Source organism: Eumetopias jubatus, unplaced genomic scaffold (genome assembly GCF_037043125.1).
Source record: "Eumetopias jubatus isolate StellerSeaLion01/CBP00866 unplaced genomic scaffold, mEumJub1_p1.0 scaffold_3, whole genome shotgun sequence".
NCBI classification, from domain to species: Eukaryota; Metazoa; Chordata; class Mammalia; order Carnivora; family Otariidae; genus Eumetopias; species Eumetopias jubatus.
In genome coordinates this window covers 44,160,275-44,184,306 of record NW_028274809.1, presented here as the reverse complement: position 1 = coordinate 44,184,306, position 24,032 = coordinate 44,160,275, and the positions used below count along the sequence as shown (strand labels likewise).

Here is a 24,032-nt window from a genome sequence, read left to right as displayed (position 1 = left end):
AAAAGTTTATGCAAACCAAACTCAAAAATTCTATAGAGTGCCTCGGGAACTCTATTTTAATACACCCCAGGACTGTTCTAAGCGCCATCGGATTTCTTCACCATGGAAATAGAAAATATTAATCAGTAAAATAACACAGTTTTTCAGGAGGGCTGAGAAGGGTGGATTTAAGTTACCCGGCAAGCAAGACAGTCGTCAAAGCTGCACTTCGGGTTTGTCGGTTCCCACTCTTCCCCTCCTCCCCCACTCCCAACGCCGAGACAGAGCCGTGGAGGGGCAAGATGGGCGAGGCAGAGATTCTCTAGAATCGCCCGTTTTTCCTCCAGCGCTGCGCACCTGCCGCCCCCACTCCGTGCGGTCGCAGCCAACTTCCCGCAGGACGCCTCGGACCCAAGGGCAAGGGGCGCACCTGGCGCACCAGCCTCCCCTGCGGGGGCGAGCTCGGCGCCCAGATTAGTGGGCCGAGGGCGCTTTCTATTTTTTTTCAAGTCAGCCTCCCGGAGAATGTTGGATTTGGCGGGGTGTGCTCTTTGAAATACTATATTGGGAACCTCATACATTAAAAAAGAATTTTTTTTTTTAAATTGCAAATCTTCCCGGTTCACTAGGCAGCTGGAGAGCAGGCCCGAGGCGGTGTCCCCTCCCGCCCTCCACCCCCGCTTCCCTCCTTCCCGCCCCCTCCCCCCGCCCGGAGCGGGACTCGCGGGAGCCGCCCCCTCCCGAGCGCCCACTTGGTTCCTCCCAGCTGCCGTGTGAATGGGCCGCCCTCCGGATTCCGCGGAGGGGGCGGCGGGAAGAGGCCGAGCCCGGGCCCCGGCGGCCGCCGCCCCCGCCCCCGCCCCGCGGCGGCCCACGCCGGGATCTGCGTCACTCGGCCGCGCGTGGGCGGGAGCCGGAGCGGCGAATGTAGCAAGAGCGGAATCTCCCAATGTGACAGCACGCGGGGGGTGGAGGTGGCGGAGGCGGGCGGGGGAGGGGGAGGGTGCAGCGCGCGCCGGGAGGAGAAGAGAAGGGAGGAGGAGGGAGGACGCGGCGGGGGAGGTGCCGCTGCCACCGCCCGCGCGCCTGACCCCGGAGGAGCCGCCGCCGCCGCCGCCAACGCGGCCGAGCGGAGCGCCGTCGGGGCTGGCGGGCAGGAAGAAGCGGCGGGTCCGAGCTGGGGGGGAAGCAGGGAGAGCGCGCCCACCACCTTCCCTTCCCCCCTCGATGGGAGCGGGGGCGTCCCGGCCGCCGCAGCCGCCTGAGAAGGGAGAGCTGGGGGCCGTCACTTCGGAGTTGGGGCTGAGCCGTCCTCGCGGGAGAGCGTGCCAAGACCGCTGCAGCCGCTGGCCGAGTACGTACCTGCTCGCTGTCCGCCAAGTACGAGACGCGTTGGCGCTCGTGCGGCCGCGGGCGAACTTGGGGCGGCAGAAACGCCGGGCTTGCGGGCACTCGGGGGCCGGCGTCCAGGGGAACGGGCCCCGCGCGGCCGCCACCGGAAGGAGAGGGCGGCATCTGGATCGTGTGGGCGATTCCCAGAGAAATTCGGTGCGCCGGGGCAGCGAGAAGAGGGCGAGCAGGGCAGCGGGCCTGAGTTGTGCGTCTTCCCTCCCGAAAAAGCCGGGGGTGCGAGTCCATTCTCCTACCGCAACTGGGGTCGTCGCGCGGGGCGCGGGGGTTGCATGGTGTATTGTGCGTGGTGGGTGCGCGCGCCGGCCCGAGTTTTGTAGCTACCTTCCCCAAGGCCAGAATCTTTTTGTTGGGTTGTTTACTTTATAAAAATGTTGCACTTACAGTCTTAGTTTTTGTCTTGGGTAGCCTCTCCTTCCGAATATAGTTTTATAAAAGCGGAAGGAGAGTTTTGCTTGGAAGTGCCTTACAGAAACTTGGCACCAAGGTGCAGGGAAGGGAGAGACTCGTGCTCGCTAAGGCCGAGTGTGGAATTTGCAAACACATGTGGGACATACAAGCCTTGATGCAGAGTTGTGTGACCTTATTCATGGAGAAATATTGCAAGTGCAATCAGATTTATGGTTTTCAACCTCAAGTTTCACAAGATTAAGATATGAAACGATACTTCCAAGTAAGCCTAAATTTTCTGAGATACCGGAAAAGGATAATTGAGTTGGAATATGCACGGATGGGTTCTGCATACCAACTTTGCAGCAGGTGATCACAAGGAATCTTTGACTTGCGTATAGGTTTATCCCACTCTTCTTGAGATCCGGCGGGCATGGAAAATTGGGGGTAGCTGTCAATATAAAATTTCTTGAGAAAGATTTGATTTGGAGTAACCTGTCACTACCAGTTGGTTTGCCAGTGACTGCAAACTTGAGTGCAAAGATCAGAAGCTGAGAGGGAAATTCTCAGATCTTGTTTAAAAATATTTTGGCAGTTTTAATAGATATTAGATTGCATAGGAACAGAGGAACGGAATTTAAAATAGATTAGTCACGTAGGAAATGCTAGGCTGTTTTGTTAGAAAAGTGTGCACACAGTGAATTACCTTCTTAGATTTTCACTTTTTTGAAAATTTTCCCTTGTAAGACATAGCAAATTATGACACGTCATAATTTATATGTAGGTTTCAAGACGAAATACTGGAAAAGGGATGCTGAGGATTTATTTTGGGGTGGAGGCTGATATTTTCCTGAAGACTTAAAAGAACTGCTTTCAATCTAGTGCCAGTAAAAGTGGCTCTTAGATTCAAGGGTATCCATTTTCTTCCATTTTTCTGTATTGAGACATCTTAATGTTGTTCGTTAAATTTAAAAATTATGTTTTCCTTACAGGTGTTAATGTGCATATAAAGTTTTTCTTAAGAATATATGGCTGGCAAGGTCAGCCTTTATTCTTGTTTGGGTGTTGGATGCTGGACAATTAGGTCTTGAAAAAAATAATTTTAAGGAACCATTGGAAAGTTTCTTCTTTTAATTTTATTAGTTTAGTATCTTGTACGAAAGTTAGTATGCTAACCTGCTATTAGAAACGCTTCATATTCCTTGGCTCTGGTGATTCCCTGTTATATGTGAATGAATAATAATAAAACCATTGAGGCATTGTAGATTTTTTATTTTATTTCATTTTGCCTGCTAATTGTGGATGTAATTAAAATGACAGAAATCCTTAGGAATACTATAGCTGATAAAAGGAAATTTAGTGAGTTTATATGTCTAATAAATAATTTGATATATTTAATTAATTTGCATCTTGTCCTTTTTCAGAATTGTTAGATCAGTTATCTCAACTAAATTAATTTAAAATTCTCTCTTATTGTGACTAGTAAATAACACCCATCGTCCTATAGGGAAGTTAATATATTTTCATCCCCCTGGTTAGAGAATCAGTTAAAGCATTTGGTATTTTAATCACACTTTAAGGACATAATGGTTTATTGTTCAAGATTTTGGGGGTTTGCACTGTGGATGCTTTGAAAGAACAAATTAAATGTATTACAAAGTGGGAGAGACCTTTGAAGAATCTATTGCTTGAACTTTAAATATTTAAAGTAAAAGGTAGTTAGTTGGATGGAAACAAATATGTCAGGTTTTTGCGTCTCTTGACCTAAACTCTGGTCTAAGACTTGGGTCTCATCTATCCCATTAGAAGTCTTTTTGTTTTGTTGGTGCTGTTCATGTGCATCATGAATACGGTTTTATGTTACTTTCATGGAAATGAGCTTTTTTTTAAGATTTCATTTATTTGAGAGAGATTGAGACATCTATCAATCACGAGCAGGGGGGAAGGGCAGAGGGAGAAGCAGACTTCCCAGTGAGCAGGGAGCCCAATGTGGGACTCTATCCAAGGACCCTGGGACCATGACCTGAGCCGAAGGCAGACGCTTAACGACTGAGCTACCCAGGCGCCCCGGAAACGAGCATTTTATAATATGTTTTGAACAATCTAAGATCCTGCTAATGTGTAATTGTCTTGCATATGCATATTTCATCGTGGAGTTTATTAAATATATTAAGGAATAAATAATACCCTTTCAAGCATAATAGAAGATTCTTAGCCCCTTTGTTTTGGATTTAGTTTTATCTGCTTTCATTCTTTTTAGTGGAATGAAGAATAGTAGTTATGATATTAAATGCAAATTTTCTTTTTGATCTGACATGTTCAAAAACTAGTACAATAGTAGAATATACTCTCTTAAACTTAATGAAACAAGTGGGAAATCTGAGAAGTTGGTGCTGGAAAAAATAGTAATCCTCATCTTGTCAGAATTCTCACAGCTAAAACATGGTATTAAGCTTTCAAATAGTTTGTCATTTCTCAATACCTTGTATTTAGAGGGCTGCACAATTAATTTGCACAGTATGTTAATTTAATTTTAAGGAGAAATTTCTGGAAAAAGTACACCTTCTACATGCTCAGAGGACATTAGTGTTTGTTGAATGACTTGTCTGATGGTTGATTGAAGAATTTCCAGCCATATCCTATCTAGGAATCTGTAAGACATTTTTTCCTCCAGGTTTATTCAGAATTCAGAAAAAAAATCAATGGAGGGTACATTTTAAGTTCTGTAAATTACCATTAATTCATTAGCAGCTATATGTTTAACTCATAGCTATGATAGTATTAAGATTCTGAATATTTTAAGATCACTGAACGCTTACTAATAAATTTGTCTAGGTAAATTATTTGGTACTTGGAACATACAAACACCAACCCTGCAATCTGAAGTAACCCATGATGTAACCAAACTTTCTATTTAATTATTTTAGCTTGAGTTCTAGCACTAGGACAGAAGTTTGGAAGAATTCATTTCCTAGGCTTAAGACTTCTCCTTCCCTGGGGTGCCTGGGTGGCTCAGTCGTTAAGCATCTGCCTTCGGCTCAGGTCATGATCTCAGGGTCCTGGGATCGAGCCCCACATCGGGCTCCCTGCTCAGCGGGAAGCCTGCTTCTCCCTCTCCTTCTCCCGCTGCTTCTGTTCCCTCTCTCTCTGTCCAATAAATAAATAAAATCTTAAAAAAAAAAATTAAAAAAAATTAAAAAAAAAAAGACTTCTCCTTCCCTAAGCCAACCTCTGGCTTGTCATAAACCTTTTCCGGTTCAACCTGTAGTGTACCCACTACGCCCTTCTCACCAGGCCCCTTTCTTCCAAACTTGGTGGTACTTCCCAGGCTTTAAATGCAAGCTCTGCTCTCAGTTTCCTCATTCCTTCCGTACCATTTCCAGTCCCTGTCTTTCATTCCTTTAGCGTGCACTGGATCTCTATCTAGATGTTAAAAGGAAAACAGTCTGGTGGAACTAATTCACCTTAATCTGTAAATGACTCATGAGCTAACTCTTCCCAAATTTTTTGTACATTTTTTATAAATCTGTAAGAGGCTGCTGTTAACTTAGACAGTTTTAAAGTAAAAATTTCAGGCTGTGTTGGGAGGAAGGAATTTATAGTCTTTTGCATAAAAAATAATTCAGATCTTACTGAGATTCTGCCCTTGCTTTCTCCTCACTCCTGAAGAGTCTCTGTTCTTTGGAAGGCCACAGACTTCATAAAAGTGTGTGTATACTGTGTGTGTGTGTGTATTTCCTACATTATGAAGAGGAGGATTCAGGAGTAGTGATTGTGAATCCATTTGATATTTGTTATTTGTGGATAACTTATATTGCATTTTAATTTATAGGAACAAAGAAGGAAAAGACCTAGAATCTTTATGATCTCTTAAAATGCTGGTGTTGGGACTGGACTAACACATGAAATATATTATAGTAGTAACCACATGTAGTTCCTGTTCTGGAAATACATCCTTAGATCTTTTGGAAAAATAGCCATGTGATGGAAATCCAAATACAGCCTTATAAGAAAGAAGTATTGAGGATGAGAGAATGTAAAAGCTTTTAGGGAAAGTAGTAGCTAGAGATTGGTCATTCGGACACCATTGGGGCACCAGTTTACACAGAGCATTCCTTTTGGAATATGAAAGGAGGCTGCTGATCAGATTCTGTCCCAAAGTTGGGTTTCATTCAACAGCAACCTTTATAGAGATGTTATTCTACATTGAACACTTGGCTGGAAGTGGGGGGTGGAAGATGAATGAGACCCAGTTTCTACCCTCAGGGAGCTTATATCCTCTGTTCTGCAGAGCCTGGTGAGGTTGCATCTTTATTCCACGGCTCCTTATGTATAACACTTAGCATAGCATTTATCACAGTGTTTAAGTGTCTGCTTATTTGTCTTCCTTCACCCTCTTAACTCATTCTCCATGAAGGATCATTTGAATAAGTGGGGAAAAAAATGAGAGAGAAAGTAGTGAAGGGTTCAGAGAAGGGACAGGACACCTACACCAAGGGGGTGTGGGGAAGGCTTTATGGAAAAGGCCAGTGGAGGTGGGCAGGAGGGAGTATGCCTGGCACAGGGGCAGGGAAGTGGGAGGCACATTCAAGGAATGCCCGGTGTATCTGTTTAGCATAAGCACAGGGCCATGTTAGGGATCAGACAGAAGGCTGGAAAGGTATAGGTTTGGGTCTGGGATACCTGTAGGAGAAGTTTGGGTATCTTTCTCTTTGCAATGGGGAAATTTGCACAGGTGGGTAAAGAGCCACACTGGTACTTTAGGAAGATAAAGTTGGTATTGCAGTGTGGGGTGTATTGAAGTTCAAAGTTGAAGCAAGAAGCAGTGAAAACTAGAATTAGGTGCTTTTGAGGCAAAGAAAGAAAAAGAATGGCGATGTGGCTTAAGGAGATGAAGATTTGAGGAAGGAGGAAGAAGAAAGCACAAAGATGAAAGAGTAGTGATGCCACTAAAGAAGAGCATTGGGAAGAGTAGATTTGGGATGCCGGAAGAAGGGAGGAAAATAGATAATTTGCTTTTGGACTTACAAAATTTGAGATTTTGACAATCTCCAGCTGGTAGTCGAAATGCAGAATTATCAGAAAAATGATTTGTGCTGATGGTTCTCAAACTTGTCTGTTATGAAGATCACTCTTAAAAAATTACAGATGTTCACTGATAATTTTTCTTTTAGTATTTGTTGATTGAGAATACGTATACTGTAATGACAGCCACTATGAATTCGGTTACGCTTTTAAATGAGTTTATAAGGCAGGGAAAAGAGCATAATGTGCCATTAGCAAAGTCAGGGGGAGCCCATTGTCAAGCCGTAGAGAGGTTAGAGGGAGAGGGCAGTGATAACTCAGTTGTTACTTGAGAGCTTTGATTGAGTCCTGGGACCATAAGGTAGACTGAAGCTTCTTGGAATGGATTGAGGCAGTGAAGGCCCTCTGTCCTACACTGAATCCCCACATCCCAGCTTGGAGAATGTCAGAGTTTTACTCCCCATAGGCGTATTGAGTGCTTCCTGTGGTTTAAGGACAAAACAGGAGTTGACCAGTCAAGTTTTCTGGGCCAAGCTAACCCCCCCTTATTTCATTGAGCAAATTTGAATCTGACAGATGACTGATCCTACCCGGTAAGGAGGCAAAGTTCTGTTTTGTTTTATTTTTAGGGTTCTGGAACAACCATTACCATTTAAAATAGATAATGAATAACAAATGACAACAAATGGCCTTAAATGAATCCATTGTTTAATTCCTCTTCCTTTGGAACTGACCAGGCTGAGCAATGTTTAAGCGGGTGCAAGTGGAGATTACTGTGTATAGGTAGCAGGCCTTTGGTTTGGATTTTGAATGCAGTAAAAATTAGTAACTGGTTTCTCTTAACTGTGGAATTCATGAAAAGGTCAGACTCAGCAAAAGGCCGGGTAACAGTAGTTTTCAACTGAGTAGATTTACCTCTACTCTTAGCTACCTGTTTGTAGTGTTGTTGTTACATTTTTTCCTATTTACTTCAGAGTGAAGAACTGCAGCTAGAGGCTTGCTCTTGATTTATGTGACCTTCATGTTGAAGCATGAATAGATAGAGTGTTTGTAAAAACAGAAAATCTCATCTTTTAAGAATTTTCTTTTAAATCAAATCAAAGTTAATGTATGAAGTGGTGGGTGTTTAAATGATCACAACAGGCTTTTGTACGAAACTGAAACATTCTCCTAAAGCAAAAGCTTAAGGAGGTAACTCCTTTCCCAGCAGTAAGTGTGGGCCCTTAGAAGCCTCTTGGGACTCTGACTAGCTCACTTATGTCTTTCATTTGGTATCTTGACTTTGGAAATGCATACTTGGTCCTATCAGTCATTACAGAGATAGTATAATAATTACTACTTTCTTATTGGTACTGCTTTCTTACCCCCTTAGGAACTAGGGGGTTTCCTTTCTTTCTGGGTAAAGATGAGAAAAGGATAAAAATTTGAAATTAATTATTTCCAAAATTATAGATATTTTAGAAGAATAAAACTTAAATTTGGGTCTTTAATTCTCCTTAAGTTTCTCTTTTATGTTTATCTAACATATTTTTTTCTTATTGCTAATAAAAAGATTCAAAAACGATTCTTATAGATTTTTTTCTCATAGTCTTTCCTCTGTTCCATAATTTTGGGGAGCACATATGATGAGATAATTGATGACACCATAAACCTTGCAAGGTTATAGCCCTCCTAAAAAAAGAAAGATTGTGTGAACACGGGGTTTGACTGGTGAGTCACTGACCCTACCTCTGAAACCAAGAATACATTATATGATAATTAATTGAATTTAAATTAAAAAAAGATTGTGTGCATGTGCACATGTGTGGTTATATGTGTATATGTATTTTTTTTTGTATACTCGAGTTGAAAGTCTTTGAAGCTCTTGCATTAGGTGTATGATGGGAAAGGAAGTTTCCTTTCTCCTCCCTCAGACACTTTCTAGAAGTCCTTCCATTTGGTATAATACAGTTCAATATAGACTTTAACTTGTGTCTATAATTCCCAAGAGTTGTCTTTTTGTGGGTTAGCGTCCAGCGGGATGATACACACTCTCCCTGGAGAGTCTCCCTGGAGTGGGAGGATAAGCCTCTGTGGGTGATTTAGAAGATGCAAGAATGTTTTTATCCAGAGGGGTAAAGTGGCCTGAACCTAAAGGTAGACTTAAAGAATCTGGATGATCACAGAACATGTAGGAGAGTTTGTAGTGCCCAGAAGGTATACTAAATAGGGATCTTCTAATGTAGCTTGCCACATTTGCCAAATGATGGGAATGGGAGTCTCCTAACATACAACTCCATGACCTGGGAAATGGTTTTTTTTTTTTTTTTTAAGATTTTATTTATTTGTCAGAGAGAGTGCACGCACAAGCAGGGGGAGTGCTCTGGCAGGCAGAGGAAGAGGAGACTCCCTGCTGAGCAAGGAACCTGATAAGGGAGTCCTGGGATTGTGACCTGAGCCTAAGGCAGACACTTAACCAACTGAGCTAGCCAGGCACCCCGGAAATTTTATTTTTTATTAGCACTCCAAGTGATGGTCCTCGGTGCTAGCAGAAAGCTGCTGCTTCCCAATTCAGTCTTTTTTTTTTTGTATCTCTTGGGAAGTCATCAAGTCACCTGGAAATACCCTTGTAAAATAAAGAACCATAAAATTTGAGGAGGTCACTAGTTGATCAAAGCAGATTGTGGATGACACAGAGGTTCCTGAAGATGGGGCTTCCCAGAAGTCAGTCCTTAGGGTTGTAGGGAGATACATTCTCCTTGAATGGGATGACTGAGCCTAGAATTTAGATAGCGTTCTGATTGATGGCATAAAGAACAAGTCCCAGATTTGGTGACCTGGCCTTCAGAAATGTTCCTGATATTCCTCTGCTTGCCTTATCTCCCAGTTAACTGTTGCTCTGTACTATTTTGAATTAAGAGTGGAGCTTCCATTTTCCTCTGATGTACATACATATTCTTTTGCCCTTCTGTAATTTTCAACATAGAGAGCCACAGGGTCCTTTTTAATTCTAAATGTACAAGTTGATTACAACATGTTTGTTTCTCTTAAATGGAAGTACTTGGCCAACTCCTCTTCGTATGTGGGAGGTCTCCAGGCAACTGTGAATAACTCTTAAAGGCTGCTAAGAGGTCAAGAAGTGCTTTGCTGGGTCTTGTTCTTTCTCTTTAAAAGCAGGCTTCTTGGTCTTGATTGGGCCCCAAAATTATGTTTCTTCCTTGACTCTGTCTTAGGCTCTCTGCTGCTCCTTTGGAGGGCTCTTCCACCCTCCTCTGCTCCGTCCTTTATCTCTAACCCTTAAACACACTGAGATTCCAGTCTGTTACTTTGCACGCAGGGCAGATCTATTGAAGCATTCTACCTTATGCCATCTTCAGGTGCCAAATGTTTATTTTTTATAGTGAGAGCAGGAACACAAGCACGGGGGAGTGGGAGAGGGAGAAGCAGGCTTCCCGATCACGACCTGAGCTGAAGGCAGACACTTAACGACTGAGCCACCCAGGCGCCCCCAAGTGCCAAATGTTTAAAAGAGAATCCCATCATCCGGATTTTTTCTGTACCCCGATGCCTGTCGCAGTTCTTAGACACTCACAGATGTAATCCCATGGTCAATCTATTACTCTTTTCTTCATGGACTCACAAAAAAGTGTCAAAATGGTGGCCATTTCCTTTCCTTCATCACTTGTACCTAAGTGATCACCAAATCTTGTCATTTATTTCGATTTTTTCCTGCTTTTTTTCTCAGTTCTTAAATATACCACCTATCTTCTTACCTCCAATTCACACTGAAATCCATTTTCCTCTGCCTGCCAGACTAATCTTGCTAATTTTTCTTTATGAAATGGGAATTATTATACCAGTCTTGCAGGGCTGCTGCAAGGATTACAGATCTTTTTTTTTTTTTTTTTAAGATTTTATTTATTTTTTGACAGAGACAGCAAGAGAGGGAACACAAGCAGGGGGAATGGGAGAGGGAGAAGCAGGCTTCCTGCTGAGCAGGGAGCCCGATGTGGGGCTCAATCCCAGGACCCCATGATCATGACCTGAGCTGAAGGCAGACCCTTAACGACTGAGCCACCCAGGCGCCCCAAGATCTTTATTTTTTGACAGAGAGTGAGAGAGAGAACACAAGCAGGGGGAGAGGGAGAAGCAGGCTTCCCGCTGAGCAGGGAGCCTGATGGGGGGCTCCATCCCAGGACCCCGGGATCATGACCTGAGCCGAAGGCAGACGCTTAACGACTGAGCCACCCAGGCGCCCCAGGATTACAGATCTTCTTGACTTACAGTTGGGGTTACATTCCAGTAAACCTATCATATGTTGAAAAATGTCGTGAGTTGCATTTAGTGCACATAACTTACTGATCATCATAGCTTAGCCCAGCCCATCTTAAATGTTCCCAGAACACTTACCTTACCTTGCAGTTGGGCAGAATCATCTAACACAAAGCCTATTTTATAGTAAAGTATTGAATATCCCATGTAATTTATCGAATACTGTTCTGAAAGTGAAAAACAACGTTTGGTATGGGTACGGAATGATTGTAAGCACATCGGTGGTTATCCTTGATTGTGAGGCTGACTGGGAGCTTTCGCTCACTCTTGTTACCCGGCATTACGAGTATCACTAGCCCAGGAGAAGATCACAGTTCAAAATGGTATGGTTTCTACTCAGTGCATGTGGCTTTCACACCATCATAAAGTTGAAAAAGCGTTAAGTCGAACCTGTAAGTTGGGGGCCATCTGTAGATGTAAAGTGTTTATCATGTTGTCTGATGCAAAATAAGTATTCAGCAGATGGTAGCATAAAATACTTATTACCTCCTTCTGAGTTTGATTATTCTTCGTTTCACCTTCCATACCGTGGAAGCAAGCAGTAAAGTGAATAGTCAAAAATATGGGATGTAGGGCCCTGTGAGAGCCTTGGTTTGAGTCCTTAGACTTCAGCTTAACTAGTGAGATTTCAGGCAAATTACTTACATTCTTTATATTTTTCACTTTGAAATGGTAACAATTATACTGACCACTAGGATTGGTAGAAGAAGAAAATGAGATAACTTTTGTGGAGGGGCAATGCTTCCTTACAGCTGCTTTGCTCTGTTTGGTCCTTGTTTTTGTTCTTCCCATACTGCATTTGTGAATCCTGTAGTGTCTGACAAGTAGGTTAAAGAATTTTGGAGCAAGTGTGATGAGTGTTTCCTCTCTTCATCTTGCAGGTTAAGTCCATCCACAGTAATGGCCGCGGCCTTACCCAGGACCCTGGGGGAGTTGCAGCTGTATAGAATATTACAAAAAGCCAATCTGCTTTCTTACTTTGATGCCTTTATTCAACAAGGTGGCGATGATGTGCAGCAACTCTGTGAAGCCGGAGAAGAGGAATTCTTGGAAATCATGGCACTTGTGGGCATGGCAAGCAAACCCCTTCATGTTCGAAGGCTACAGAAGGCTTTGAGAGACTGGGTTACGAACCCTGGCCTTTTCAATCAGCCACTGACTTCCCTGCCTGTCAGTAGCATACCAATCTATAAGTTACCAGAGGGGTCACCAACGTGGCTGGGAATATCCTGCAGCAGTTACGAAAGGAATAGCAATGCCCGGGAACCTCATTTAAAAATCCCCAAGTGCGCTGCCACCACCTGTGTGCAGAGCCTGGGACAGGGGAAATCAGATGTGGTGGGGAGCTTAGTGCTGCAGGGTATCGGTGAGTCCAGACTCTGGCAAGGCCACCATGCCACCGAGAGCGAGCACAGCCTCTCTCCAGCCGACCTTGGCTCCCCGGCTTCCCCGAGAGAAAGCAGTGAGGCGCTGGATGCCGCCGCCGCGCTCTCTGTGGCCGAGTGTGTGGAGCGGATGGCCCCCACGCTGCCGAAAAGTGACTTGCATGAAGTGAAAGAGCTGCTAAAAACCAACAAGAAGTTGGCCAAAATGATCGGTCACATCTTTGAGATGAGTGATGATGATCCACACAAAGAGGAGGAAATTCGAAAATACAGTGCAATATATGGCAGGTTTGACTCAAAGAGAAAGGATGGGAAACATCTCACGCTTCATGAGGTAAAAGCCCATGTTTTTCTTTGTATATATGTGGTGTGTTTTGCTTCTTAGAGATAAGTTTGGAAATATTTTGCAGCAAAGGAGATGCGCTCCCTGAAAACACTATTAAACGCCTTTAGGTGTTAGCAAAATATTAACTCGTTCTTGAAAATAGACCATATATATTGTGTTAGGGTGTTTTGTGTTGAACTCAAACGTGCTGAGCATTGGAGCTACAGTGTAGGGTGACTTTTGGAAAAGTGTCAGAATTTAAGCAGTGAAAGCATAAAGTCTTTGTACTTAAAGGCAGCCTTTGTTTTTTAATTAAGAAATAAAATAGAATTTTCAATATAACCATTCATTTAAAGGGCATTTGGGGTTCCTGCATGGCTCAGTCAGTTAAGCATCTGACTCTTGATTTCAGCTCAGGTGATGATATCAGGGTCGTGAGATCAAGCCCTGCATAGGGCTCCAGGCCCTGCTTAAGATGTCTCTGCCCCTCCCCTCCGTCTTTTAAATAAATAGATAGATCAATAGATAGCATTTTTGTAGATTTTAGGAAAAAAAAAGTGTAAGAAAATGACCAGAACTCAAAAGTAATTTTCAGCTAGCATAGACAAAAAATTAGACGAATGTTGTAAGTATTATTATGGGTTTGAAATTGTTTTGGTTTGACATTTGGCATTAAAATTCTCATCATTGTATATTTGTAGCCCTCTATCCAGAAATATTCTCCTTGAGTAGAAGAATGCATACATATCTCTTTTGTATGTATTCCCTTTTTCTTCTAGTCCATCTGGTCAGTGCGTGATTTTTACGATGGAGCTCAAGTATAAGCTTAAGTCTGTTCTGATATGTTTTCCCACAAGTAGAATGACCTTCCCTTTCCTTTCCATTTTTACCCCTACATACACTACTGTCATAGTAACTTCAACACTTTATTGTACTTATTTGTAGAATAGTCTGTCCCTCACAGTATACTTCGGTTTTCTTCAAGACAGAGATAATGTCTCATTCATTTTTATATCCTCAGAGTCTAACACCCCTATACATGCTTGGCAAATAAATGCATTTTCAAAGTTAAAAAGGCTATTTTATTTTATTTACTTTTTAAAATTTTATTATGTTAGTCACCATACATTACATCATTAGTCTTTGATGTAGTGTTCCATGATTCATTGTTTGCGTATAACACCCAGTGCTCCATGCAGTACGTGCCCTCTTTAATACCCATCACCAGGCTAACCCATCCCCCCACCCCCCTCCCTTCTGTAACCCTCAGTTTGTTTCCCGGAGTTCAGAGTCTCTCATGGTTTGTCTCCCTCTCTGATTTACCCCCCTTCATTTTTCCCTTCCTACTATCTTTCTTTCTTTTTTTTTTAATATAATGTATTATTTGTTTCAGGGGTACAGGTCTGTGATTCATCAGTCTTACACAATTCACAGTGCTCACCATAGCACGTACCCTCCCCCATGTCCATCACCCAGCCACCCCATCTCCCACACCCCCCACCCCTCCAGCAGCCCTGAGTTTGTTTCCTGGGATTAAGAATTCCTCATACCAGTGAGATCATATGATACTTGTCTTTCTCTGATTGACGTATTTCGCTTAGCATGATACCCTCTAGATCAACATTGTTGCAAATGGCAAGATTTTGTTGTTTTTTTTTTCTGATGGTTGCATAATATTCGTGTGTGTGTGTGTGTGTGTGTGTGTGTGTGTATACACACCACATCTTTATCCATTCATCTCTTGATGGACATCTAGGCCCTTTCCATAGTTTGGCTATTGTGGACATTGCTGCTATAAACATTGGGGTGCACATACCCCTTTGGATCACTATATTTGTATCTTTGGGGTAACTACCCAGTAGTGCAATTGCTAGGTCGTAGGGTAGCTCTATTTTCAACTTTTTGAGGAACCTCCATACTGTTTTCCAGAGTGGCTGTACCAGCTTGCATTCCCACCAACAGTGTAGGAGGGTTCCCCTTTCTCTGCATCCTCACCAACATCTGTCGTTTCCTGACTTGTTAATTTTAGCCATTCTGACGGGTGTGAGGTGGTATCTCATTGAGGTTTTGATTTGGATTTCCCTGATGCCGAGTGATGGTGAGCACTTTTTCATGTGTCTGTTGGCCATTTGGATGTCTTCTTTGGAAAAATGTCTGTTCGTGTCTTCTGCCCATTTGTTGATTGGATTCCTTGTTCTTTGGTGTTGAGTTTGATAAGTTCTTTATAGATTTTGGATACTAGCCCTTTATCTGATAAATCATTTGCAAATATCTTCTCCCATTCTGTTGGTTGTCTTTTGGTTTTGTTGACGGGGTCCTTTGCTGTGCAAAAGCTTTTTATCTGGATGAAGTCCCAGTAGTTCATTTTTGCCTTTGCTTCCCTTGCCTTTGGCGATGTTTCTAGGAAGAAGTTGCTGCGGCTGAGGTGCAAGAGGTTGCTGCCTGTGTTCTCCTCTAGGATTTTGATGGATTCCTGTCTCACATTTAGGTCTTTCATCCATTTTGAGTCTGTTTTTGTGTGTGGTGTAAGGAAATGGTCCAGTTTCCTTCTTCTGCACGTGGCTGTCCAATTTTCCCAACACCATTTGTTGAAGAGACTTGTCTTTTTTCCATTGGACATTCTTTCCTGCTTTGTCGAAGATGAGTTGACCATAGAGTTGAGGGTCCATTTCTGGGCTCTCTTTTCTGTTCCATTGATCTGTGTGTTTTTGTGCCAGTACCATACTGTCTTGATGATGACAGCTTTGTAATAGAGCTGGAAGTCTGGAATTGTGATGCCACCAGCTTTGCTTTTCTTTTTCAACATTCCTCTGGCTATTCGGGGTCTCTTCTGGTTCCATACAAATTTTAGGATTATTTGTTCCATTTCTTTGAAAAAAGTGGATGGTATTTTGATAGGGATTGCATTAAATGTGTAGATTGTTCTAGGTAGCATTGACATCTTCACAATTTTGTTCTTCCAATCCATGAGCATGGAACGTTTTTCCATTTCTTTGTGTCTTCCTCAATTTCTTTCATGAGTATTTTATAGTTTTCTGAGTACAGATTCTTTGCCTCTTTGGTTAGATTTATTCCTAGGTATCTTATGGTTTTGGGTGCAATTGTAAATGGGATCGACTCCTTAATTTTTCTCTCTTCTGTGTTGTTGGTGTATAGGAATGCCACTGATTTCTGTGCATTGATTTTATATCCTGCCACTTTACTGAATTCCTGTATGAGTTCTTACAGTTTTGGGGTGGAGTCTTTTGGGTTTTCCACATAAAGTATCCTATCATCTGCAAACAGTGAGAGTTTGACTACTTCTTTGCTGATTCGGATGCCTAAAAGCTATTTTATTGCTAAATTTTTTATAGCATTTATCCTGTGGAAGAAATAAAATGTTCATTTGAATGTAGTATTCCATGTAGGAAACACTAGATTTTTCCCCTCAGACTTGTACTTTAACACAGAGAAGACTATATACTTATTGCAAAAATACTCAGTTATTACAAAAGGATGTAAAGTAATTGAACCTGTAAACTTTCAGATAGTTTTCTTTATGTATACAAATAAGGGATATTTGGCACACTATCCTCTGAATTCCCTTTAAAAAAAAAAAAACTTATAACACTATACTCACCGTACAGTATACTATTAGGTATCTTTCCAAGTGAATACACCTAGAGTTACCTTTTTTATTTTGAGGTTTCATTGTATTCCATAATGTGAATGTATCATTATTTATTTATCTGAACCATTCATTTGGTGTCATTTAGGATGCTTCTATTTTTTTGATACTACATATTGTGGTATATGAATACATACTCCTTGACAGACAGACTTGGGCATGTTTTTCTATAGAATAGATTCCAACATGTAAAATTATGGGATCAAAGAATATAGATTTAATATTTTAGTAGATACTGCTAAATTGCCTTCTAAAACTGCAACGTCTATAATTCCATTATCACATGCAAGTGTCCATTTCTCCACACTCTTGCTAATACTGCATTTATCATTCTTTTTAATCTTTGTCAGTCTAACAGGTGAAAAATTTTCATTGCTTAAATTTACTTTCTTTAGTGAGGATGAGTATCTTTTTATAACAGACATCCAATTTTATGTTCTTATCATTTGTTTTAATGTTTTAATTGTTTAATGTTTTAATTTGTTTAATGTTTAATTTGTTTAATGTTTAATTATTTCATGTTTAATTGTTTAATATTTTGATTTGTTTTTCTTACCTCTAAAAAATTTGATTGGTTAGAACTTTTTATATTTTAAGGATATTAACCTTTTGTCTCATGTTGTGAACATTTTTCCGGATTATCATTTGTCCTTTGACCTTTCAGACTCATTTACCATGTGGAAGTTTAATTTTATGTAGTAATATTTATTGATCTTATCCTGTATGATTTCATTAGTCTAATTCTCTATTCCCCTACTGGTATAGAGTTCCTTTAATTACTGTAGCTAAGTAATATATTTTGATACCTGGAAAAGCAAGTGTTCCTTCAATAGTCTTGTTTTGTAGCTTCTATTTTTTTTTTTGTGGCTTCTTCATGCATTTCTCCTTCCAAATGAAATTTTTATTTTTATTTATTTATTAAAAGATGTTTATTTATTTGAGAAAGAGAGAGAGAGCATGAGCAAGGGAGGGGCAGAAGAGGGTAAAGGGAGCTGGACGCGGGCCTTGAACCCAGGAGCCTAAGATCATGACCTGAGCCAAAGTCAGATGCCCAACCTACTGAGCCACCAGGCACCCCCAAATGAAATTTGTAATGCATTTATTAAATTTCTCAAAAATCTTTATTGGTATTTTTATTACAAATTCATTAAAGGTATGGATTAATTTGGGAAAAACTGACATTTATAATAACAAAAACTCCCATATAGTAGTATAGCATATATATTTACATATTTAGATCTTTTATATTCCTCAGTAATTTTATAGTTCTTTATTCACATATCACATAGGTTTTGCACATTTCTTGTTAGGTCAAAACCTATGTAGTATAGGGGTGCCTGGGTGGCTCAGTCGTTAAAATGTCTGCCTTTGGCTCAGGTCATGATCCCAGGGTCTTGGGATCGAGCCCCACATCGGGCTCCCTGCTCCGCGGGAAGCCTGCTTCTCCCTCTCTTACTCCCCCTGCTTGTATTCCCCCCCCCTCTCTCTCTCTCTGTGTCAAATAAATTAAAAATCTTTATTAAACAAAACAAAAAACAAAAAAAAACTACATAGTATGTATATATACATATTAAATGTCTGTTCTATATATTTAAGCTTTTGTTTAATAGAGAATATGCAAATATATAAGATTTAAAAGGGATATAATTGTAAATGAAATTTTTTTCCACTTTTTAAAAAATTACTGTCACTGGCTGATTTTTGTATATTAATCTTGTTTTCAGCAATTTCACTATTATCTTTTTAAATAAATGCTTTTAGATGTGAATGCATACTGGAGCTTAAAATAAGGAAATTGGTTTGCAAAATGTTTTAAGTAACAGAGAATCTGTGATTTGATCTATTTTGGGCATATCCTTTTGCAATTGTCATATGTATTGTTGCCATACAGTGACTCACGAGAACTTAGGAATCCATCTAGAAAACACACTTAGAATTATAATTCAGACACACTTTGATGCTTTCATTACCCATGCATTAATGGAGGAATCTACCAAAAGGCTATTATGGTTGTCATTAATAGAAAACAAGGGCAAAACATGTTGCCAATTTTAGTTTCATGCTTTAATCTAGTTTTAATATAATTTTTAAAATGGCACACAAAGTTGAGTCAGTATTTTTATCAAAGTGAAAGTATGTTAAAGAGATGACTTTAATAAACCAAATCAACCTCACTTTTTTTCTTTTTTAAGTCCTAACCTACTTTTAAAAAATAGAAAAATTATTTCACACTTGGCTTTTGCTAAAGGGTTCTTTGCTTCTTTGGATAAATAGGTACAGATGGTATTTAGGTAATGAGATTATCATGAGTTTCCCAAAATAAGAGAACACTCAAAATGAATGCTAGTAGGCTGAGATGTGGGGGTGGGGGCTTTAGAATATGTGGCTTGTATTTTTGAAACTTAGACCACTTGTTATTTGTAACTCAAGTATGTGAATCTGGTCCAAAAATACAGTTTAAGATAGATGTTTATGAATCAGGACGCTTCCTTCAAACTAGTAACCATTCAGCAGCTTGGTGGAAATTATGAAATCTGGAGAGAATTAAAAGAAAAGAGGTACTACATTAAGTGTACTTCTAGGTATGATAATTTCACATTTTCTCACTTGACTGTTTAAAATGAGTGAAAGATATTTGAGTTTTTCTAAATTCCTAACATTAAAGAACAATACTGGTTTGTCTTCAGTTTCCAAATAAGGAAATATATGACTCATTGTTAAGGCACTGTTAGTATTTGAGAGTTTTCTTCATATTACACCCTGTGGACACTGTTCTTTCATCTTTCAAGGCCTAGGTCATAAGTGGATGAAAATCAAAAAGTTATCTACACCTGAAAACATTTTTTCAACTCTAAAAGTATATAAAATTCTTGGGGCTCCTGGGTGGCTCAGTTGGTTAAGCGACTGCCTTCGGCTCAGGTCATGATCCTGGAGTCCCGGGATCGAGTCCCACATCGGGCTCCCTGCTCAGCAGGGAGTCTGCTTCCCCCTCTGACCCTCTTCCCTCTCGTGCTCTCTAGCTCTCATTCTCTCTCTCTCTCAAATAAATAAAATCTTAAAAAAAAATTAAAAAATGAAAGTATATAAAATTCTTTTTCTTGTATGCATTTTTATACTTGTTTTCAAATGTACTGTATATCAGGCAGTAAAAAATTATGAAATTAATCATTGTTATAATAAACACTGTTTTTTTCCTTAAAGCTAAAGAATCAGCGATGGTCTTAGTACCTGGCTAGATATGGCCTGGTTTATAGGAGTCAGACCATGAAGATAGTGTGAGTGGCAAGGGACAAGCCCCTGAAGTATTAGAAAGATGTCCAGGCAGGCAGAATGTTTCATCTCTCCAGAGATGTATTACGTGGTAAGCTAGACAAGCAGTGTGTGTGTCAGATCTTAAATCAGTGAATGGATGAGGAGAGAGAAACTGGAAGTTGAGAATAGCAAGGCAGTTGAGAATGTAGGAGCTTGTAATACTCAGAAATACAAGCAAGTAGGCAGCTTGGCATTATAGAGTATTTGTCCAATAGCAACTTCTAATCAAAGAGTTCCAGAACTCAAAGATGGGAAGAGGAGGATGTAGAGTCAGTGGGTAAGTTGTAGACCTCCTGGAAATTCTACAGGAACTGAAGTGCGTGTGTTACTATAAGGACCTAGGCCCGTAGAATATGCCACATTTAGGTCAGTTTTCCTTGTAGTGTTGAGAAGTCAAGGCTGAAGCTTTCAGAGGTGTCCAGCCGTCTTAGTTTTGAGAGGGGAGGACTGTTGAATCTGGGAACCCCATAGACCTGAACACATTAATAGTAAGTTATGATGCTTTATTCTAAAGTCTTAGAATGCTTAGATTTCAGCATCAAATACTTGAAAAGAAATGTTGTGGGTTTTTTTTATCATTTTAAAAAATGGATTATAGGACTATCGGGGTAGTCTGTTTTGGGGTCATCTTGGTAAGTTACATTTTTCTAAATATGTCCATTTCATCTAAATTTTCAAACTTATTATCATAAAGTTGTTTATACTTTTTAAGACCTAATGTTTGTCCATTTATATCTTTTTTTTTTTAAGATTTGTTTATTTGAGAGAGTGTGTATGCATGAGTGGGGGGAGGGACAGAGGGAGAGAATGTTCAAGTGCGGCTCCTTCCCACAACCTGTGAGATCATGATCTGAGCCAAAACCAAGAGTCCAAGCTTAACCAACTGAGCCACCCGGGCGCCCCCAGTTGTCTCTTTTTTTCCCTGATCAGTTTTGCCGGAGGTTTGTCCGTTTTTATTCATCTTTTCAGGGGTGTGCAAACTACAGCATGTGGGCCAAATGTGGCCCACCTCCTGATTTTGCAATAAATTTTTATTAGAACACAGCCAGGCCAGTTTGTTTATGTATTGTCTGTGGCTGCTTTTGAGCTATAACTTCAGAGTTGAGTAGTTGTAACAAAGACTATTTGGCCTGTTAAGCCTAAAATCTTTACCATCTGCTCTTTTACAGAAAAAGCTTTCCAACTCCTGATCTTTTTTGAAGGAGGAACTTTTGGCTTAGTTGATATTCTTAGTTGATGTTCTTAGTTGTGCTGTGTGTATGTGTGTGTTCACTTATACTTTCTTATGGTTCTTTATTGTTCCTTTCTAAATTAAATTGGATGCCTATTAGTTCATTGATGATAAAAAAAGAAATAGCCTCCAGGTGGTGAGTCAGTGAGGACAGGGACCCTCTCCCACTCGCTGCTGCCAGTGTAAGCGTGCTGCACACCCTTGAGTCAGTAATTCTGCTTCTGGGAATGGATGCCAGATTTACCCGTGCAAGTGGAAAAGGCTTGCCTGGCACGTTAGTCCTGCATTATCGTTCATTAGTTCATAGCTGTTCTTCTTTTCTAATGTAAGCAATTAAGGCTATAAATTCTCACTATATACTGATTTGGTGTAAATTCCCAAAGTTTTGGTATGAAGTTCCCCCCCCCATTACTTCTCTTTTTATTTATGATTTCTTACCCATGGATTATTTGAAGTGTCTTTTCATTTCCAAATATGAGGGCTGTTCCTTAATTATTTTTCTTTCTTTTTTTTTTTTTTTAAGATTTTATTTGTTTATTTGACAGAGAGACAGTGAGAGAGGGAACACAAGCAGGGGCAGTGGGAGAGGGAGAAGAAGGCTTCCCGCAGAGCAGGGAGCCCGATGCCGGGCTCGATCCCAGGACAGACGCTTAACCACTCAGCCACCCAGGCACCCCCTTAATTATTTTTCTAATGATTTTTAAGTGAATTACATTGTGGTCAGAGCACATGGTTTGCATAAATTGAAATTTGTTGAGATTTTAGTTATGGCTTAGTACGTGGTCAGTGTCTTTTATGTGTTTCTGCAGGTAGAGCGTTCTGTGTCTATTTTAACAAGCTTATTCTAAAGCTTTTTTGTGTGTGAAAATCAACTACAGTGATTGTGGAGTTGTCTGTTTCTCTTTGAATTTTGCAGTAACTATTAATCTTTAATAACCCATTTTGCTTTAAAAGCCTGTTTTGTTTGATAATAATGTAAGTACATGTGTTTTCTTTTTGTTAGTAATTGCTTTGTTACATCTTTTTACCATTCTTTTACTTTCAGTTTTTCTGAATCCGTGTTTTACATACATCTCTTAAAAATACCAATAGTTGAATTAAAAAAAAAAACCTAGGCAAATTTTGTCTTTTAACTGGAACATTTGGCCTATTTACATTTTTTAAAATGACCAATATTTTGAATTTATTTCCCTTATTTATTTTGTATTTCTGTCCCTCCCTCTCTTTAGATCTGATTTACTATCTGGACTTAGTTCCTTTAGCCTGAAGTACATCATGTAGAATTTTCTTAACGGAGGCCTACTGATGGCACATTCTGTCCTACCGCAACCCACTGGAAAACCTCTTTATTTTGCCCTCATTCTTTTTTTTTTTTTAAGATTTATTTATTATTTATTTTGAGAGAGTGAGGATGAGAGAGAGAGAGAGCACATGAGAGGGAAGAGGGTCAGAGGGAGAAGCAGACTCCCCACTGAGCAGGGAGCCCGATGTGGGACTCAATCCCAGGACTCCAGGATCATGACCTGAGCCGAAGGCAGTCGCTTAACCAACTGAGCCACCCAGGCGCCCCGATTTTGCCCTCATTCTTAATTGCTGTTTATTCTGGCTATCAAATTCTATATTGTCAGTTAACTTCCCTTAGTATTGAAGATATTTCCTTGGCTTTTGGTTTTCATTGTTGTGTTTACAAGTCAATATTACCTAACTGTTGTTTTTTTGAAATGTTTGCCTCTACCCCAATTTTTTCTCTCCTTCTGATTTCTCAGTTCTTGGTGTTTTTTTTACTGTATTATTCTTTAGTCATATTTTCAGCTCTTTTTATTTTGCTCAAGTCTTTGAGGGTCTTATTCTGCTGTCATTCCTGCTGGTTTTTACTTTTGATGTTATTTCTTTGGATGTTTTCTGATTTCTGTCTATAACTCCTAATTCTTGGAACTGTGGGAATGTTTTGAGGCCTAGGAAGAAAATTGATTCTTCTAGAGGTTACTTGCTTTTGCTTCTACCAGGCACCTGTTTTCTGCACAACACAACTCTAGAACCGTGTGAAAAAAATTCTCAGCCCACATTGTGTGAATTAGGGCTGAAAATCATGTGAGGGCTCATTTGGGGGTTTATGAAATCTCAAGGGAGTATCTTCTGTTTTCTCCTACTCAGTAACGGGGTTCAAGACAGGTAATTTCCCTTGCATTCTCCTGGGAGTACAGGTGTATTTCTAATTCAGGGTACCAGTGGGTGTGTAGTGGTTTGGGATTTCAGCTTTGTGGAGGGAGGGATCTCAGACTCCTCACCTTTAGATCCTGGGTTTTTCCTCCTATTCTCTCCCCACACTAATCAACCCTATGAGGTTGTGAAGCTTAGGGTCATTTGGTTTAGCAACTGTCCTCAACTTACTCCCTTTGAGATACTGTCTTCATTTATTTTAGCCCGAACAGAATAGTCCTTACTGTTGTCTTGCTGGTTTATTGATTTAAGATGTATTTCTCCTCCCATTTTTATCCAACATTTTTAGTTGTTTTCTATGAGGAGGCCAATCATTCCCTCCCTGTGCTGGACATGAAAGCCTTGATTGCCTTTTGAGCCTCCCTATCACACAGCATTCTCATGGTATTTTTATGCTAACAATACCAAATGGAAAGAAAGTCACAATCATTTGATTGTTGAAGGCTATAATTTTAACTACCAGTAAATAAAACTTTAAGTCTAGTTAGAAATGATAGAAAGCTAACTTTAAGAAATATTTAACATAAAAATATGAATGGAATTTTGGTATTTTTAGCCACAAAAAAGAGGAATTGGAGGAAGTAAACCAATTAGAATATCTATTTTACATTTTTAACAAAACTAGAAACTTAGGGGCACCTGGGTGGCTCAGTTGGTTAAATATCTGACTCTTGATCTCAGCTCAGGTCTTATCTCAGGGTCGTGAGTTCAAGCCCCACCTTGAGCTCCACACTGGGCATGATGCTAGAAAAAACTAGAAACTTAGAATTTTTACTT

The 24,032-nt window shown here is 40.4% G+C and overlaps 1 protein-coding gene across 2 annotated transcripts in view; it reads left to right on the top strand.

Moving 5' to 3' along the window:
- Window positions 1-1,058: 1,058 nt before the first annotated feature.
- NAB1 (NGFI-A binding protein 1) overlaps window positions 1,059-24,032 on the top strand; it is a 47,674-nt gene continuing 24,700 nt past the window's right edge. For both annotated transcript variants that reach the window (XM_028123779.2, XM_028123766.2), the window contains exons 1-2: window positions 1,059-1,333; window positions 11,997-12,834. In XM_028123779.2, the coding sequence (XP_027979580.1) occupies window positions 12,016-12,834 (819 nt within the window). In that variant the 5' untranslated portion in view covers window positions 1,059-1,333; window positions 11,997-12,015. The remainder of the gene's footprint in view (window positions 1,334-11,996; window positions 12,835-24,032) is intronic.